Raw genomic sequence first — 18428 nt, 5'->3', positions numbered from 1 at the left:
AAATTAAATATTTATTACAAAAAAACAAATTTTTAATTTAAAATAATATATTTTATATTTGTACATAATTCACCGTACATAGATAAGCATAATCAATCCATTTAAAAAAGTGTCATCTAAAAACATGCGCGAAGGAGCCATTGAAAATACCTAAACAATAGATCATTCTCTAAAATTTATCTAATATCAAACCTTCTAGAAAGTTTCATCATACTACATTACCTATTTTAACATAATTAATGTGATCACTTTCCAATACAATTTTTGCCCTTTACATAATGAGTAAACATAATACTATTATTTATTATATATATATATATTTATCATTTAATCGAATTCTAAATTCTATTAAATAAAAGAATTGATTTTAATTAAAAAAATGATTGGTACATAAAATGTATTTGTATAAAAATAATAGCAGAAATTGAAATTGCTTATCATCCTTAAAGTAATATATGTTTAATATCCACCTTGTCCACCATTATGTCTCGTGGTCTCTTATCGATTGAGAAGCAAAAGTTTTGTTTACATAACATACTTTCATTCATTTTTTATTATTTATTTTTTTAAAATATTAAATTAAATACTTTTTTTCATAAAACATCGAATCAAATACTAATTTTTTATTTTTTTTTTACTTTTTTTTTCAAATTTCCAAAAACCTAAAAAATACAAATTTGATTAGTATATACATCAATAAGTGATTCAATGTTTATTATAATACTCCTTCCGTCCCATGCAATATCGATTTATTATTGTAGACACGGGAATTTTGCTAAAGTATAATTAATAAGCAATTAATAAATGTATTAGTAAAAATAATTATTATTTAGTAAAAATAATTATAGATTAAGATTAAGATAACTAAATAGTTTAATTAAGATTAAAAAGAAATTAAATTTTAAATTTTAAAATATGATTAAAGTGTATAATTAATTTTCCAAAAAAGAAAGGACAAATTATGTGCAACTGACAAAAATAGAAAATAGACACAAATTATGCGGAAGAGATGGAGTACTTTAACAATTTTCTTGCAAACTATGATAGTTATAATAAATGAACCATATGTGACAGGTAGATCTAGAGGTAGTCGGAATTTAAATTAATGACCTCGTAATCACAAGGTAATCATCCTTATAGAATGTAAAATAAGTTTGGCTCTAATGTTTTAAAAATTAAAGTGTAAAATTGTATGAAAAACATAAATAAATAAATAAAAATAATAACCATTCAAATTACATTTTAAAAAATAATATTTGAATGTAAAATAAAAGCAACTTGTTCGTCACTATATAAAGTATAGAGGAGAAGCTGGAAAACGAGATTCAATTTACAGAAGCCATAAATAAAAGAAGTAAATGCAAATCTTAACCAACAAAACTCTTCCTATATCTGTGGCCATTTTCATGGTCCAATATTTATTCCAATTATATTCACCTCCCCCATCATTTTTCATCGTTATTTTCTTCTTTCTTCCATACTTCCTTCCACTCTTCATCAATAATTTTAGATTTACATATATAAATAATTCATGTCGGAGAAACAAATATTATGGATACCGCTGACGAACCAGATGATCTCCATTTCTGCCTTCGGAGAATACTGAGATTGCTGTCGGAAACCTGCTTTTCATGTCTCGTCAAACGCCCCTTCGCCGCGTCGTCTTCCCTGTTTTTGATCGTCTTTTGGGTCTCCTTTCCCATGGCCTTCTGGGTTTTGATTAATGCCATTCCCTTCCTTGTCTGCATTTCTCTAATCGTCGTCACGGCGTTCTTCAAATCCAGAAAGGAACAAGACACTAATTGGCGGAAATCCTCCGACGCCGGTAAAACAATAAACATGTCCGCCGCCGGCGTAGATAATGCTCGGACAGACGATAATGCCGCCGTCCGTCGGATCAAAAAGACCGTCACGCGGGTCCACTCCGTCCGCCGGAGAAGGGCCATGGAGTTCGCCAACAATTCGGAATCCCTCGCCGGAGTGGAAGAAAAAGACACCACGGCGGCGGCGGCGGAGTTGGCCGGCGACAATATTGCATCGAAATTGTCGGAAGAATCACCGAAGGAGATTCGCGAGGTGGAAGAAGACCGGTCCCACGATGTCGCCGGAGAAAAAGAATCTACGGCGGCGACGTCGCCGCCGAAGGAGGCGGCGTACCGGATAAAAACCCTGGAAGCGTTGAAGCTAGTGAAGGACGCCGCCGCCGCCGGCAAGCCGGAGGAGGAGCAGAAGAACGACGTGGTGGTGGACGTCGGCGACGAGGGGAACAAGCGGCTGGAGAATCTGATCGCCCGGCGGCGGTCCCGGAATCTATGGAGCATCAACGTCCGGCGGGCGCTGCTGAAAATGGAGAAAAGGGAGTCTCCCGGCGGCGGAATCGCGTCGATCATTATCCCCAAGCACAACAGCAGCCTGCACGGGCCCGACCCGTTTTCGCCCGGGCCGGGTTCGGCGCCGTCGGTGCTGGTCCCGATGCGGAATCCGTTCGACATTCCGTACGACCCGCAGGAGGAGAAACCGGACCTGTCCGGCGACGGTTTTCAGCAAGAGTTCCTGCCGGCCGGCGGGAAGGCCGACCCGGTTTATTGCAGGCATGAGAGCTTCAGCTTGGGATCGTTCTCGCCGGCGGGTTTTGACCCAGAGCCGTCGGACGGCGACGGCGGATTTGGACGGAGGGATTCGCTGCAACGATACAGATTCTCCAAGCTGGGGAATGAATTTGGTAAGTACGACGTCGTTTTATGCTATGCGTCTTGATCGATATATAAGTATATATTGAATAATAGTATATATTTTATTGGCAATTTGTTTTTTTTAATCTTAAAAATTTTGATAGAAGTCTCTTATAATTTTGAAATTCAATGTAAATTTTTCACTTTATTTAAAAATATTGTATAACGTTCACTTATATTTTAAAAAATATTGTATAAAATTCTCATATAAAATAATATGGATATGAAATCATCGTCCCATCTCAACATGAAAATTTCATGGGGTGGAATTCCATGCAACTTTTTTAAAATATCATGCAATTTTTAAAATATAGATAGATTTTACATAAATTTCAAAACTACAGAGAGAGTTATGAGTAATTTTACCCATTTTATTGAATACTTTTTAAATAGTGATAAATTTTGTATTGTATTAATATAAATTATACAGAAGTTTCCATCACGGGCGAGGAAGAAGCTTCACACGACGACGATCTCATGTCCAAAACAACATCCCTAACAAAAGAGGGCGACGAAGATACCGATGATATCAAAGAAATCATCCACAAAGCCGACGACGACAGCACAGATGCCGACGATGTCCGAGCCCCACCGGACACTAATCCGGAAGAACCTGGATCCGATTCATCCTCTCCGACATCCTCGTCATCCTCCGGAGACGACGAGGACGACCAAATCTACAAAATCGACAAAGAAGCGATCCTCAAGTCGCTCTCGTCCATGGCGCGGCGACACGTGGTCGGCGAATTCGACAACGCCAACAGCTACGACGACGACAGCTACACCTACATCGACAGTCATTACGAAGACAAGACTGTCCCGCCCCGCCACGCCCATTCGTTCTCCATCGCTTCCGACATGCAAGTTGAGCTCTCCGAGGCCAGCAGTTCCCCTCCACACGGGATCGAGGATGGCTTCGCCTCCCACGACGGGGACATTGTTCTTACACCTTACGACGCTCACGCCAATGCAGACAACAAAAAAATCGGACAAGAATGGTCCGAGAATCCATCCTCGCCCGACGACAACACCTTAACAGCCGCCAAATCCGAATACCCGACTACTCTGTCCAACGGTGGCAGCGATCAGCCATCGGACTCGATGTCGATTAGCTCCGAAACTTTACAAGATAACCAGCAAAAATCATGAACAGATCTACGTATATATATACAGAAATCTTGTGTATATGTATAGACAGAGTATGTCAATTTCTTGCAGATACATTTTTTGTTCAATGTATGTTAGAAGTAACCCTTAAAAAAAAAAAATGTTCTTACATCAAATTTGGCCACAAGATTTCATTTCAACAAAAACATATTCACGAAGTTAAGACAATACAAAAACCACAGGATACAATTTTCAGACCAAAACAGACATGAAACAGAGATGATCATATATAGTTAAAGCCTGATTCGATTGGCGGCGCGTCGGATCCATTCTCCGTTTGAGCCTCGCCGGCTTGTGGCGGGGCGTAGATGTTGTCGCGGGGGCTTCCGTTGCTCCATTGGAAAGGAAGTTTTGGAACGGCTGGTGAGGATAGTCCTATGTTGTCCAAGGAAGGATTGCTGCTGTTGTCGTTGTCGTCAAGGCTCATTGTGGTGATGTCGTGAATGCTTGCTCGTCTCTTGTCTTTGGCGCCGGACAGCTGTCGGATGAAGTATTTTTGAGCGTGGCTAGCCACTTGCGTCGGCGTCCGGGTGATCACAAAGTTCCGCGATATGTTCCTCCAATCACCTTTTCCGTACTTCTTTAGTCCCATTAGAAACAATCTGTGTTTCAAATGGCCACAATTACTATGCTGATTAATTATAATCTTACATTACTAAATAACAATAATATTAGTATGTTCATGACATATTATAATTCAGACAAACTATATTAATACATTGCATCCCTAAAGGAATTACTCTTATCTATTTCGCATGAAAAGTTTCATTTTCCATTTAAAAAAAATGATTCCGAGACGATCATATCATTTTTTAATGCAGTCATTGTACTATTTATAAAAAAAGTAATAATAAATAATATTATAACTTTTAATATATTAAACAAATATTATTAATTTTTTTTATTATTAAAATAGTACTATAGAAGTATTTTTGTTTCTTTAATTAGAATTCAATATTATACTAATATTTAAAAAAATTGTAAATCTTTTATTGGACTTGAGGAAATATTTGTTTTTTTTTTGTACCCTTTTAAGGGTGAACTTGTAAAATTTGTTATTATAATTAATTAGTAGTTTTCGAATTAAATTAATCTGGAATAATGTAACAATGTGTAGAATAGATCATGAAGGAAGCTCACCTATGCTCTTCTTCGGTCCAAGGGACACCTTTTTTCCTTTCATGTTCCCCCGCCGCCGCCGGCGTTGTTCTCCGGCCGCACGCCGCCGCCTTATAACCGTATCTCCCGCCGCCGCCGCTATTCCCGGTGCCGCCCCAATCCAATGTGAAAGGCGAGGCGGCGGTGGAAGCGTAGCCGGGAATTGGTATCAATCCAGCCTCAATACTGCTGACGTCATCCTCCAATTCTTTGTACTGCCGGATGACGTCGGCGACGGTCTTTCCGGGGACCATCGCCGCCACGCGCTGCCACCGGTCCGGCGTGGTCTCGTCGAACAATGCCAGAGCATTCTCGAACGCCTTGTTCTCCGCCGCAGTCCATCTCCGGCCGCCGCCGCCGCCGGAAAAGATCATCGGATAGGCAAAATAAGAAGTCGGGGAGTGGGAAGAAGACAGAATCTCCATCTCCCCCAATTCATCAAAAACTCGAATTAAAAATCTGAAGGAAGAGAAGAATTAACAGCAAAATATCAATTCCAATCAAAATCAATCAAATAAATACGTATATATGTGGAGAGAGAATCAGAATACCCACCTTAATAATCTGTTAGAGAGAGAGAGAAAAAGAATCTTAAAAAGAACCCTAATGCTACTACTTTTTTTTTTCCTTTTTCTGTTCTGTTCTGTTCGCTCTCTCTCACTCTAAAATGAAAGAAGAATCTAGAAACCTCCGTGAAAAATGAAAAATCAAGAAAGAGGAGCGGATTAGCAAAAGGGAAATTGACAGCAGCAAATTAAAGGTGGATTAATAATATCTGAAGAATGAAAAAGAGGTATGGTTGAGATGAAATTGAGGGAGGTAAAAAGCACGAAAAGGGGTATGGTTCTTTACCTTTTTTGTAATGAAATCAAGAACAAGAAGAAGAAGAACACAAAAAAACATGACATTCAATCAAGAAAGCAAAAGGGACAGCAGCAACGCAACTCAACTCAAGTTCAGAACAATAATGAATCTTGATCTACAATACCTTCTCTGAGAGAGAGAGAGAGAGAGAGAGAGAGAGAGAGAGAGGTGGGTTGATGATGATGATGATTGTGATGATGATGGAAGGTGGTGAAGCGTGATTGGATAGAATAGACTGAATCTTATTATTCCATCCATACATAATTTGTCCTTATTTTCTATTTTTATCTCTCCCACATAATTTATTTTTTTTATTTATTGAAATATAATTATGCATTTAATCGCATTTTAAATTTAAATTTTTATAATTTTTTTAATTTTAATTAAACTATTTACTTATATTAATTTTAATCTATAATTATTTTTACTAAATAATTATTATTTTTACTAATACACTTTTTAATTAATTACTAGTTATACTTTACCTAAATTTTCGTGTCTACGGTAATACACCCGTATTACGGAGGAAGTACTTAATTTTTAAATACTATATATAATGCATACACTATTTTAATGCACGCACTCAGGGTTTGTTCGACTTTGGTTCGTTGGAGTAGATTGAACTTTTGCTAAAAAAATAATTATGATTGTGTTCTTTTATAAATTTATAACAACTTTTTACTATTTTAAGTTTTTTTAAAAAAAATAATTATATATTTTTTTATATATTATACTATAAATTTATTTTATATAAATAATATTCAATTTTTATTTATATCACATCAGAATTTATAAACACACCCTATGAATTTGTTTCTTCAAAATTTAAAATAGAGTAAAATGCCGTTTTAGTACTCCTGCCAAGCCAAAATAATAATATTTTCTTCGTCTCAAAACAAATAATAGTCTCATTTTACTATTTTTATTCGTTCAAAAACAATAGTTTTATTTTTATTTTCGGTAATCAATTCTCCATTTTTTTACAAATTTATCGTCAATTTTTTACAATAATTACATAAATTAAAGATATTTTGATCTTTTGAAAACATTTATAAATTTACTATCAATATAATAATGTTATTTCTTCATTCTCGTATCAATTTCAAATGTCCTTATTATTTTGAAACCAAATAAGTATTATATATACGCCAAACAACATATTAAATATCTATTTATAATATACATATAAAATAAAATTAAAAAATACATATTAATATTTTATATAGCATATACTATAATATTGGGTATGTTTCTTTTGCCAAAAATTTCTTGTTTCTATTATTTAAATTATGTGTTTTTTAAAATATATATATATATTTTTACAAAATATCACATTATACATTATTTTAATATCAAATTTAAATTAAATTTATTCAAAACTCATCAAAAGAAACACGCTCATAATATTTTTATATATTGACCAAAACAATCAGCATAATATTGATAAATTTGGAAAAATTTGTGTCTTTATAAAAATTTTCCCAAATTTTACAGATTATAGTTTCTAAAAAAAAATTGTGTACATGTTTCTTTAAAAATATATATTTTTTTCTAACAAAATATAAAATTAAATATTATTTTAACAGTAATTTCAAATCAAATTTTTTCAAATTCAACGTCACTCTAATTATAGGCATCCTGATCGAAACAAAGTTGCCTACTTACAATCTGGCCATACTTTATTATTTTTCTCCTTCTATTTCTCTTTTTGTGTTTGTCTGCTACTATGCTTTTTAAGGATAATGTATCAGGTGCACACGGTGCATTGCTCCCTTCACATTGAGTATTCAAATGCAATGCAACTGTTTATCTAATATGAATTTTTATAAAAATATATTAATTATTTTTAGTAAAAAAAAAAAACAAAAAATATAATATTTCTTTACTTAAAAATAAATTATTTTTCATGCAACCCTAAAAAATATTAAACATAAATTGGATGGGTTGTTTTAATTCCATATACCCTAATAATTGTTGTAGTATACTTTATGTGTTTCAATTCAATTTATTTATTTATTTATTTTAAATAAATTTAAAAATAATAATGTTTTGTTTATTTATAGAAATATATAAACTAAATTTGATAATTTTTGTTATTATAAGTTCAAATAAAATAATCATTTTTATAAAAGTTATACATATTTTAATATTAATTATTTTTATTATAATAAAAAATAGATATGTTTAAATAAGACAATGAATAAATAGTAAAAATAAAATATTAAACTGAAACTGAGTAAAAAATTAATATTTTGTATACTATTTATTATAAAAAATAGTTTATCGATGTTATATTTTTTTATAATTTATTTAAAAAATAAATAATCACAAATTTTTTTAAAAAAATATATACATATAAATATAGTATTTCCTTTATCTCAATGGTACCTTCTTACCTTGTCTCGTTCAAATACATTACTTTTTATTATAATAGAATAATTTTATATTAATAACAAAATACCTTATATTCTTATAGCAATTATAAATAGATTACTCCCCCATTCTATCCAAAGTTTGACATTTTTTATTTTTGTTCATTTAAAAATAAGGTTACCATTTCATAATTTAGTAATTACACTACCTACATAATATAATAAATATCCTTCCAACTTACACTATATTACACAATACTAATAGAGGTATTTTCGTCTTTTCACTACAACCCATTATAATATTAATATTAAAAAATCTACGTGCAAAAAGTAAACGGCAACTTTGCATGGGACGTAGGGAGTATTATTTTATGCATAAAAACTCCCCCTTCCTATTGAAAGGTTGACATTTTTTTTTTTCGTTCATTCAAAAACAAGATTACCATTTCATAATTTAGTAATTATACTACCTACCTAATATAATAAATACCCTTCCAACTTATACTATATTACACAAATGTCATTATTTTTATATTATACAATACTAATAGAGGTATTTTCGTCTTTTCACTACAACCCATTGTAATACTAATATTAAAAAATCTACGTGCAAAAAGTAAACGGCAACGTTGCACGGTACGTAGGGAGTATTATTTTATGCATAAAAACTCCCCCTTCCTATTGAAAGGTTGACATTTTTTATTTTCGTCTATTCAAAAACAAGGTTACCATTTCATAATTTAGTAATTATACTACCTACCTAATATAATAAATATCATTCCAACTTACACTATATTACACAAATGTCATTACTTTTATATTACACAATACTAATAGGGGTATTTTCGTCTTTTCACTACAACATATTATAATATTAATATTAAAAAATTTACGTGAAAAAAAGTAAACAGTAATATTACATAGGACGTAGGGAGTATTAGGGAGTATTATTTTATGCATAAAAACTATGTAAACACTCTTATATATTTATACAAATTAATAGTTTTTTTTTTTTTTTTTTATCAAAAGTAAATAATGGAGTATATGTGTTACGTATGAAATTTAGAATTAGGTTAAAAAGCCTAAGGTAAAAGAAAAATGGGCCTGGCAATAGAGTTGATTGAACTGGCTGAAGGACACCGTGGGGAACTCAAGGAAAATAGGTTTATTTCTAAGGAAAATACAGGTCGGGAGGTCCTCAGGACGGAAAGACCTCAGGTCGGAAGGTCCTCAAGTCGGGAGGTCCTCAAGACGGAAAGTCATCAGGACGGGAGGTCCGCAGGTCGGGAGGTCCTCAGGTCGGAAAGTCCGCAGGTCGAAAAGTCCTCAGGACGGAAAGTCCTCAGGTCGGACAGGTCGGGAGGTCCTCAGGTCGGGACTCTGCGGCTGGACCAACAAGTCGGATGGTCTGTTAGTCGGGAGGTTTGTAGGTGAACCAAACAAGTCAGATGGTTTGCAAGTCGGGAGGATTGGCAGTCAGACCAATACGGTTGTAGATTGGCAGTCGGGCCAAAAGGGCGGAAGGTCTGTGGTCGGCTCAAAGAGTGAAATATAGTGACAATTTTGGTCCGCTGAGGACACGTGTCAGCAGGAGAAGGGTTGGAAGACGGTTGGAAAGGAGACGTTGTAACCGTCCGGGCGACGGTTTTCAGTACAGTTTCCCAGAGAATATTTAAGGGTTTGGATCATCATTTGGCAAGGCATCTTCAATCAACTTCAACAAAGCAAAGTCAGATTTGGGGATCACCACTTTAAACTTCAGTCTTTTATTTTCCAATTTATTTTCTGTACCATACAGTGTTTAGAGATTCCTAATCTCAGGCACTAAATAATCAAGTTTAAGGATATTTTCTATATCTTTGAATTTTACTTTATTTTTGTTGAAAAAATACATTAGGTTTTTGAATTACATAAGTGTAAATTGCATTAAATTTGAAATACAACATGTATATATAAAAAAACAATTGTAAAAAAGTTATGTGGTATTTGCAATATTAAAATAAATAAAGCTGAAATCGGTTGAATTATTGACGAAACTTATTTAGACCACGGGGGTAGTCAACGGGGGCCGAATGGAACGATCAACCAATCAGGTGCGCATATGTTTAAGGTTGCCTAATCCTATACTTAATACAGTCATTTAAATTGTAAATTACGCGATCTATTATGTTAAAATAAATAAATTACCACTATTATTTTAAAAAATTAAAATAAAAAAAACTTGAGTCAGGTTGTAGATGAGGATGTGACGAGATGAGATGTCGCAATCTCATTAAAACACGACTTCTTTTATGTGTGTGCATGGGGACCACAGCAGAATGCCATTGGGAAACGCGCTTTTTCAACTCCCACTGGTTGCTTTTATTTGTTTGTGTGTTTTTTTTTTATTAGTAGTAATATTATGTGTCGTGTTTTCTAAATCTAATCCATCCATCTTCTCCTCGAGACTTGCGACGACTGACGCGCGGAAGTGTGCCATTATATGCAATCGACAAACGACACGTCGGATGGATGCCGTGGACCTGTCCGCAGGTGATTGAACCCATTTTGGTTTGTTGCTTTTACAGTTTTACCCATGCGTTTAATGATCGATATATTAACATTTTTTTTGGTTTTTAAACGGAATAGTACTATTAATCTGCCTTCCATTCGTCTAATTTACAAAGTTTATATTTACTTTTCGCGCGGTGTTTAAAAAATAATAGTATTTTAATTATAGTGAGTAGTTAAAAGTAGTGTAATGATATTTTTGTCCTTACTTTTTTTTTTTTTATGTAAAAGTAATGATGTGATGTAAAGTAAGGGTATTTGTTGAAAAAAGTTGGGTATTTAATGAAACGTTAATTTTGTAATTGAACGTTCCAAAATAGAAATATGTAAACATTGTAAGTGAAAGAAGAGAGTATTATTTTTTATAACGTGAAAACAGCAATCGCTACTGAAAGTGCGCATTGGATAAATTTTGGAAGAACCTAATACTTTGCTAATTAGACCCGAACAGTATTATTTTAAAAATATATAAAATTGTTTGTTTGAATTTTAATAAAATATATTCTTTATTCGTTCTCCATTTAAAATATTATTTTTATAATTTTTGTTTATCCTATTTAAAAATATTTATTTTTATTAGAAAAATAATTATATAATAATACTAAAATATTTTTAATTTTTATTTAAATTATAAAATATACTATTATAAATGTAGCAAAAATATCAAAAATTCATTGTACATTTTCATTGACTAATAAAATATTACTCCCAAATGACCTATTTAATCTGTAACCTATCACTCTCGTAAATTTTTATATAAATTATAAATATATATTACACATGTAATCCCCCTCGTCTCATATAATTATATTTTTTAAAAAATTATATGAAAAAAAAGAAAGAAAACGGTTCGGATGAAGTACTGTCCTATATGATCAAACTAAGGTATTAGATACGCTTGAGGGTTTATCCGATACACATTTTCAGATAGCGATAGCGAGTTTTATATCATTGCAAAAAAAAAATTAGGTAGAATATTTCTTCAGTTGAATTTAAGAGTTAGAATTTTTAATTAAAATAATATTTGACGTAATATTATGTACTTAAAAATTTATTTTATTTATTTTTTCTTTTCGAGAGAATATAGAGTCGAACAGTTAAATCCAATGCGAATTTAATTTAATTTTAATTTTAATTTGATCCAATTTTTACATTGGACTACTCGGATTGAACCTGAACATTTTATAACTTGTAGGACTGAAGACCAATAAATGCATATGAGTCCGGCCCAAATTTAATATAAAAATATTTCAACAGGGGCGGAGAATAAAACTTCATTTCATTTGTGTGACGGATCAATTTCGAAAACTTTTTCGGCATTTTTCGAAACTGTCGGGAGTTTCAATGATAGCGATAGAATAATTGTATTTTGAATTAATATTTGAATAATAAAAATTTTAAATAAAAATAATTGTACAATGTAATATAAATAGATATTAATATAATATACAAATAAAAAATATATATTTAATTTGATATTTTCGGATAATTTTTTTTAATAAATAATAAAAATTTTAAAAAATTTTGACAAACGAATGCAAGAATAGTTTGAAAGTAAAACATAATGACAAAATTATATCCTATTATAAAGATAAAACGACAAAAATACTTATTAGATATGATATTTGTATAAATATTAAGATATTTTTAATATCATTACTACATAGTAAATGGATATAAAGTCAAATAAAAAATCAAATTACAAAAATAATTGTTATGACTCAAATTTAAATTAAAAACACTGGAGATGTGTTAATATTTTGATTTTGCATTTTAATTTTAAATAATAAAATTTTTGAATTAAAATAAATATTTAATATGATATAAATATGTAAAATTTTAAAAATTAAATTTATTTATGTAAAATAATTTGATTTGATATATATATATATATATATTTTTAAAAAGTAAATAATAGTAAAATCGAAAATAAAATGCGAAAAGTAAACACACCTCACTACTGATTATAACTTCGTCTGCAATTTTGCATCACTCCGACGCCATTAACGACCGAGAGAGCAAGAAATAATGGCTGGCCCACCATTCGCGAGAGAGCTCCACATGCTGTGGAGTGTGGAGTGGAGTGGGGCTTCCGTCGCGCCCTTGATTTCTCCTTTCACACCGCTTCGTGGACGTCTCTCTCAACCCTATTTCGAGCTGGTTTTTTGGTCTTCTCTCCGTCTCCACAGCTATGACTAGTCAAATTTTTTATTCGATAAACAATTATTGGACTCCACTTCCAAACTATTGCTTGATTTTCCTTGATAAGGAAATCTTATCGCGATCGATTTCTTCCAAGGAACTTAATCAATCACTCACGTTTGACTAGCCAGCTTCTCTTTTGTCATTTTGTAGCGTTTAGCTGTTAAATAAAGGTTAATCGATGTGGATTCTGCATTCGGACCGTCTTCGTGCTTTCATTTTGTGCGTTTTTGTCCTTAACATCTCCATCAGCCTCAGATCAGTTCAGCGTTGTTTATAAAACCCTAATTTGCTTGATTTTTCATGTATTGGTTGCAGATTCAGGGCGGTTGACTGAAAGTGGGTAGAGCCATGGCTGAAGATGATATGTATACTAAAGATGGGACTGTGGATTACCGCAAGAATCCTGCGAGGAAAGACTTAACTGGGACATGGAGAGCCTGCCCCTTCATTTTAGGTGATGATAACTTTTATGTTTTCTGCTATTTGCTATCTGATTTGCTTGATTATTCTTAGACTTTCAGTACCTTTTCGAATGTGGATTTGGAATTTGTGGCTTATTTTAGCAGAATCAGTTCAAGTTCAATGGCTAAAGCTTAAACCTACTTCACTGATTATATTATGTTTCTCTATGTTTGGATGAAAATTTCTTCACTTATTCTGTCGGATGTGTTTTTAATTTGCAAGTATTGTAAAGTGATCATTTAATGTATTTGAATATAAGATTGATGGTTAGTTTTAGCTAAGGTATAGAAAATATGCTTATTTGCCTGTGAAATCAATTAGAATTTGATTTTGAACAGCAGGAGAAGATGCTAAATTTGTAGAAGTTCATGGTGGATTAGGTTTGTTGAGAATTATTTTGCGGAAAAAAATAGATTCGAACAATTGGATTTTGAGGAAAGTGTGACTTTTAAGTTATTTCATAAATTAGCTAAAGAATGGTATAAACAATTGGGATTTACTTTTGTGAATTTCAAGTCTTTATCATTACATATGTATGTACATCATTCCCGATTCATCGCTTCCAGCAGTCTTACATTTTTGTGTTTATTGTGTAAGTGACTTATTTGGGAAGGTTATTTTGGTTGTAGTGTATCATGTCGACACTGTGTGATTGAGTCGAATCCTTTTGTGCCACTTAATGAAAGTTTTGCTTCTCTTTTTAGCTCCTTGAAATAGTGCTTCCTCTATGTGGTAAAAAAAGATGTTAGTCGATTTGAGTTATCACAGTTGTGGTATTGTGAATCTAGACGGAAATTAAAGTGTTTTTGGTGACAGGAAATGAATGTTGTGAAAGACTAGCATACTACGGGATGAGCTCGAATCTTGTGGTCTATTTCAAACAGCAGCTGAATCAACACAGCACCACGGCTTCTAACAATGTCACGAATTGGGGGGGTACATGCTACATCACACCGCTCATCGGAGCCTTCATAGCCGATGCATATCTTGGAAGATATTGGACAATAGCCGTTTTTTCAATCATATACGTAATTGTAAGTTTTCTTGGTTTACGTCTCGGATATTATCTTCTTGTTCAGCTTCTGTTTTTGGAAAATTGTTTAATATATTGGTAAATTTGATTCAGGGAATGACATTGTTGACATTATCGGCATCTATCCCAGGCCTCAAACCAACTTGCTACGAAAAAGACTCTTGCCACGCGACGAGCACACAAACAGCAGTTTGCTTCGTAGCGCTCTACCTGATTGCGCTCGGGACGGGTGGCATTAAGCCGTGCGTCTCATCCTTTGGCGCAGACCAGTTTGACGATACGGATGAGGTCGAAAAGAAGCACAAGAGCTCTTTCTTTAACTGGTTTTATTTCTCTATCAACATCGGTGCTCTTGTCGCTGCGTCTGTCCTCGTTTGGGTACAAATGAATGTTAGCTGGAAGTGGGGTTTCGGAATTCCTGCTGTGGCAATGGCAATAGCCGTCGTCTTTTTCTTTTCCGGCACTCGGTTGTACCGTAATCAGAGACCCGGCGGAAGCCCGCTTGTCCGGGTTGCTCAAGTGATCGTCGCATCGTTCAGGAAATATAGGATTGAAGTCCCTTCTGACGAGTCGAAGTTGTATGAAACTTCCGATGCTGAGTCTGCTATCAAAGGAAGCCGCAAGCTCAGACATACGGAAGATTTGAGGTAAATTGTCGCGGCAAAATCAAATCTTTAGTCCCATAATTGTTTCGGATGCTTTTTGATGCGCTGAATGCAGGTTCTTCGACAAGGCTGCGGTGGAGACGCAATCTGACCACATAAAAGGTGCGGTCGATCCATGGCGACTCTGCACTGTAACACAAGTCGAGGAACTAAAAGCCGTCATTCGATTACTTCCCGTCTGGGCGACAGGTATCATCTTCACAACTGTATATGGTCAAATGGGAACGTTGTTCGTCTTGCAAGGTCTAACAATGGATCCTCGAGTCGGGAACTCAAATTTCAACATCCCGGCTGCATCCCTCGGCATTTTCGACACCCTCAGCGTCATCTTCTGGGTTCCCATCTACGATCGGATCATTGTCCCGGTCGCCAGAAAGTTCACCGGCCACAAAAACGGACTTACGCAACTTCAACGAATGGGGACCGGCCTCTTCATCTCAATCTTCTCGATGCTCTCGGCCGGGATTCTCGAACTCGTTCGACTGAAATACGTCAAGAAGCACAACTACTACGAGTACAAAGAAATCCCGATGTCGATTTTCTGGCAGGTACCGCAGTATTTCATCATTGGCTGCGCCGAAGTGTTCATGTTCATCGGGCAGCTCGAGTTCTTCTACGAACAAGCACCCGATGCGATGAGAAGTCTGTGCTCGGCTCTCCAGCTGACCACGGTTGCCCTCGGGAGCTACTTGAGCACGCTGCTCGTGACGATCGTTACGGACATCAGCACTCGGGATGGGAAACCCGGATGGATACCCGACAATCTCAATTACGGGCACGTCGATTACTTCTACTGGCTGCTGGCCGCGCTGAGCGTCGTCAATTTAGGCGCGTTTCTTGTGGTGGCTAAGTGGTATACTTACAAGAAACCCGTCGGGACCCTTCGTTGATGTCGGGATCCTTCCTGGTGTCGAACGAACTTTATACCACGTGTATGTAACTTCAATGGTCGTAGCTTTTGTGTCGAAGTTTGTTGTAAGAAACTGTAAGTGTAAGTAACACAGCAGCATGAATCAAGTTCTTGGCAGTTGATGATCTGAAAGTATGAAATTAAATTAGTTGAGATCTTGGGTTAATTAATTAGGATTAATGTGGTAATTAAATTATTTCTAGAAAAGAGGGGTTTATCGAGGGTTCATGTCTTGTCTAAAGCATAATTTTTGGTTTTTCCTAGGATACCCTTCTGCACGCTGTCTTCTTCTTCTCAGTCGCTCTGTGGCTGCTGTCGACTCGCGCACTTCTGCACTTATCTCCCTTTTGCCTTCCTTCCGATGCCGCTCCGAACCCGTGCCCGGATCCGATCCGGGATCCGACCAGCAGCCCGCCGGCTGTCCCCCTGCTACCGCCATCCGGACGAGCCTATCACCGGAATCTGCGCCTCCTGTCTCCGCGAGCGACTTTCCGGTCTGGATTCGTCGATTTCCGCCGCCGCGGCATCCCCGGAGCTCCGTCGATCGAGGTCGGTTGTCTCCGCTCCGAGATGCGAGGCTCCAATGGACGAGCAGCGGCGCAAGTCGTGCGACGTCGTTTCGGCTCGGCCGTCGCTGTCGAATCTCTTCGACGTCGCCGATCTGATAGGCGGATCGGAAACCGAGGCGAGAGTCGAATCGAAGAATGTAGGCATTTCGCGAGTGACGTACACCGTGATCCAATCTCGCGAGAAAATTGGGGATGAAATTAGGGTTTCTAAAGACCTCGACGACGACAAATTGGGGGAATCGAATACCGATTGCGCCGCAGACGAAGAATTCAAGACGATGAAAGAGTACATCGATCTCGAATTTCAGAGCAAAGCCAAGAAATCCAAGGATTTGAAAGGAATGGCAGGGAATTTCTTGGGCGCAGCCTCAGTCTTCACTAAGAAACTGAAAAAATGGAGGCAGAAGAACACCACCACCACCACCAAGGCATCAAAGAACCCTAACAATGCAGCCATTGAAGAAAACGTAGTCATTCCAGAGACTGCAAATCTGCAGCCATCCAAAGATCCTGGAAATGCAGGAAGAAGATCCTGCGACACAGAGCCTAGGTTTTCGATCGACGGAGGCCGGATTTCGTTCGACGAGCCGCCAAGAGCTTCATGGGATGGATACATGATAGCTAGGACAATCCCGCGGCTTGCGCCGATGTTTTCGGTAGTGGAAGATGGTCTTATAGGGAATATGAACAACAAGGTCGATAATCGGAGGTTGTCTGTAGATGGTCCGATAATGCATTCGATAGTCGAGGACGAGAGCAGCTCCGGAGCTCATTCGAATTCGGATTCATCTTCTTCGAGGAGGCAGAGTAGTTTCGACAGGTCGAGCTCGGTCCGGAGTTTCGGCAAGAAAACCGATCACGGCGTGTCTCCCGCAAATGTCAAGCTAGTGATTACCGAAAAGGAGTTGAAAGATTGGCGATTGAGTTCGCGGAAAGATGATGAAGTCGAGAAGAGGTTACCATCCGACGCCATTTCCGGCAGCGAATTGAATTTTCCGGCGAAGAAGACGACGAAGTGGCGGAGCAGCGTCCGCAACCTTTTTGGATTCAAAGAGAAAGCGACGAAAAACGTCAACGACGACAGGGATTTGGTCAAAGCGAAATTGACGCGGACTTGTAGCAGCGGGTTCGGGTTGAGGAATTCGAGCGAAGATGGAGCAAGGTCGTATCGCGGTAGGAGGAGCGTCGATAATGTCGATGGGTATGCCGAGTTTAGAGGAAGGCAGAGCTTGGACGGGATGGGGAATGTGAATACGAATTCGAATACGCCTCCGTTTTATATGACACCATTGCGGAGCCTGAAGAACAGCAGCAAGGCTGGAAATGGGAAGTTGAAGGTTCCGGTTCCGGGGTCGATGCGGTCGATGCCGAGCCCGATTGTTTCGGGTCACGTCCTGCAGTTGAATTGAACCGTCAGAACCGAACTGAATCGAAAAATTAAGGAAAAGAGAGGTGATGAAGAATGTGGGTTGTTTCTTGTATGATGAGGGTTAAGTGTTGGGGATGTAGTTCTTATTATTATTGATGTTGTTGTTGTAACACATAATATAAATGAAATGTTTTTATTGGGAATTAGAGAAATCGTTTTCGGATTTACTGTGATATCCATCTGTTGTTATAGATATTGAAATAAATAAAAGGGAAGGTAACAATATATAAAGTTGAGTTGGATTCCTGAAAATATTTTGGAACAAGTGTGGTGGTGGTGGTGGTGCACGTGCCGTGTAACTGATTTGTGGAG

General features: G+C 36.0%; 4 protein-coding genes across 4 annotated transcripts; 3 read left to right on the top strand and 1 right to left on the bottom strand.

Moving 5' to 3' along the window:
* The first annotated feature begins 1551 nt into the window (after nucleotides 1-1551).
* Nucleotides 1552-3881, top strand: LOC127259464 (uncharacterized). Its single transcript, XM_051286821.1, has 2 exons — nucleotides 1552-2722; nucleotides 3163-3881. Exons 1-2 carry the CDS (start codon nucleotides 1552-1554, stop codon nucleotides 3879-3881), a joined length of 1890 nt encoding a protein of 629 aa, XP_051142778.1.
* An 83-nt stretch (nucleotides 3882-3964) lies between these two features.
* LOC127259354 (transcription factor DIVARICATA) lies at nucleotides 3965-6114 on the bottom strand. Its single transcript, XM_051286637.1, has 3 exons — nucleotides 5613-6114; nucleotides 5040-5516; nucleotides 3965-4501 (listed from the first exon to the last, which is right to left on the bottom strand). Exons 2-3 carry the CDS (start codon nucleotides 5480-5482, stop codon nucleotides 4123-4125), a joined length of 822 nt encoding a protein of 273 aa, XP_051142594.1. The 5' UTR covers nucleotides 5483-5516; nucleotides 5613-6114; the 3' UTR covers nucleotides 3965-4122.
* Nucleotides 6115-12982: 6868 nt separating this feature from the next.
* LOC127259352 (protein NRT1/ PTR FAMILY 8.1-like) lies at nucleotides 12983-16271 on the top strand. The gene is made up of 5 exons (XM_051286635.1): nucleotides 12983-13267; nucleotides 13364-13502; nucleotides 14327-14544; nucleotides 14637-15190; nucleotides 15264-16271. Exons 2-5 carry the CDS (start codon nucleotides 13397-13399, stop codon nucleotides 16096-16098), a joined length of 1713 nt encoding a protein of 570 aa, XP_051142592.1. The 5' UTR covers nucleotides 12983-13267; nucleotides 13364-13396; the 3' UTR covers nucleotides 16099-16271.
* A 78-nt stretch (nucleotides 16272-16349) lies between these two features.
* On the top strand, nucleotides 16350-18309 carry LOC127259353 (protein OCTOPUS-like). Its single transcript, XM_051286636.1, has one exon. The coding sequence runs from the start codon at nucleotides 16480-16482 to the stop codon at nucleotides 18094-18096; it is 1617 nt and encodes a 538-aa protein (XP_051142593.1). The 5' UTR covers nucleotides 16350-16479; the 3' UTR covers nucleotides 18097-18309.
* Nucleotides 18310-18428: the final 119 nt, after the last annotated feature.

Source organism: Andrographis paniculata, unplaced genomic scaffold (assembly GCF_009805555.1).
Source record: "Andrographis paniculata isolate CXL003 unplaced genomic scaffold, ASM980555v1 Contig60END, whole genome shotgun sequence".
Taxonomy (NCBI): domain Eukaryota; kingdom Viridiplantae; phylum Streptophyta; class Magnoliopsida; order Lamiales; family Acanthaceae; genus Andrographis; species Andrographis paniculata.
This window is presented reverse-complemented; position numbering and strand designations above follow the sequence as displayed.

Coding starts and splice junctions, on each gene's coding strand:
- LOC127259464 (XM_051286821.1), top strand. CDS start 1,552: ATGGATACCGCTGACGAACCAGATGATCTCCATTTCTGCCTTCGGAGA. Junction 2,723..3,162: donor CAAGCTGGGGAATGAATTTG/GTAAGTACGACG, acceptor TAAATTATACAG/AAGTTTCCATCACGGGCGAG.
- LOC127259354 (XM_051286637.1), bottom strand. CDS start 5,482: ATGGAGATTCTGTCTTCTTCCCACTCCCCGACTTCTTATTTTGCCTAT. Junction 4,502..5,039: donor TGGACCGAAGAAGAGCATAG/GTGAGCTTCCTT, acceptor TTTGAAACACAG/ATTGTTTCTAATGGGACTAA.
- LOC127259352 (XM_051286635.1), top strand. CDS start 13,397: ATGGCTGAAGATGATATGTATACTAAAGATGGGACTGTGGATTACCGC. Junction 13,503..14,326: donor AGCCTGCCCCTTCATTTTAG/GTGATGATAACT, acceptor TTTTGGTGACAG/GAAATGAATGTTGTGAAAGA. Junction 14,545..14,636: donor TTTCAATCATATACGTAATT/GTAAGTTTTCTT, acceptor AATTTGATTCAG/GGAATGACATTGTTGACATT.
- LOC127259353 (XM_051286636.1), top strand. CDS start 16,480: ATGCCGCTCCGAACCCGTGCCCGGATCCGATCCGGGATCCGACCAGCA.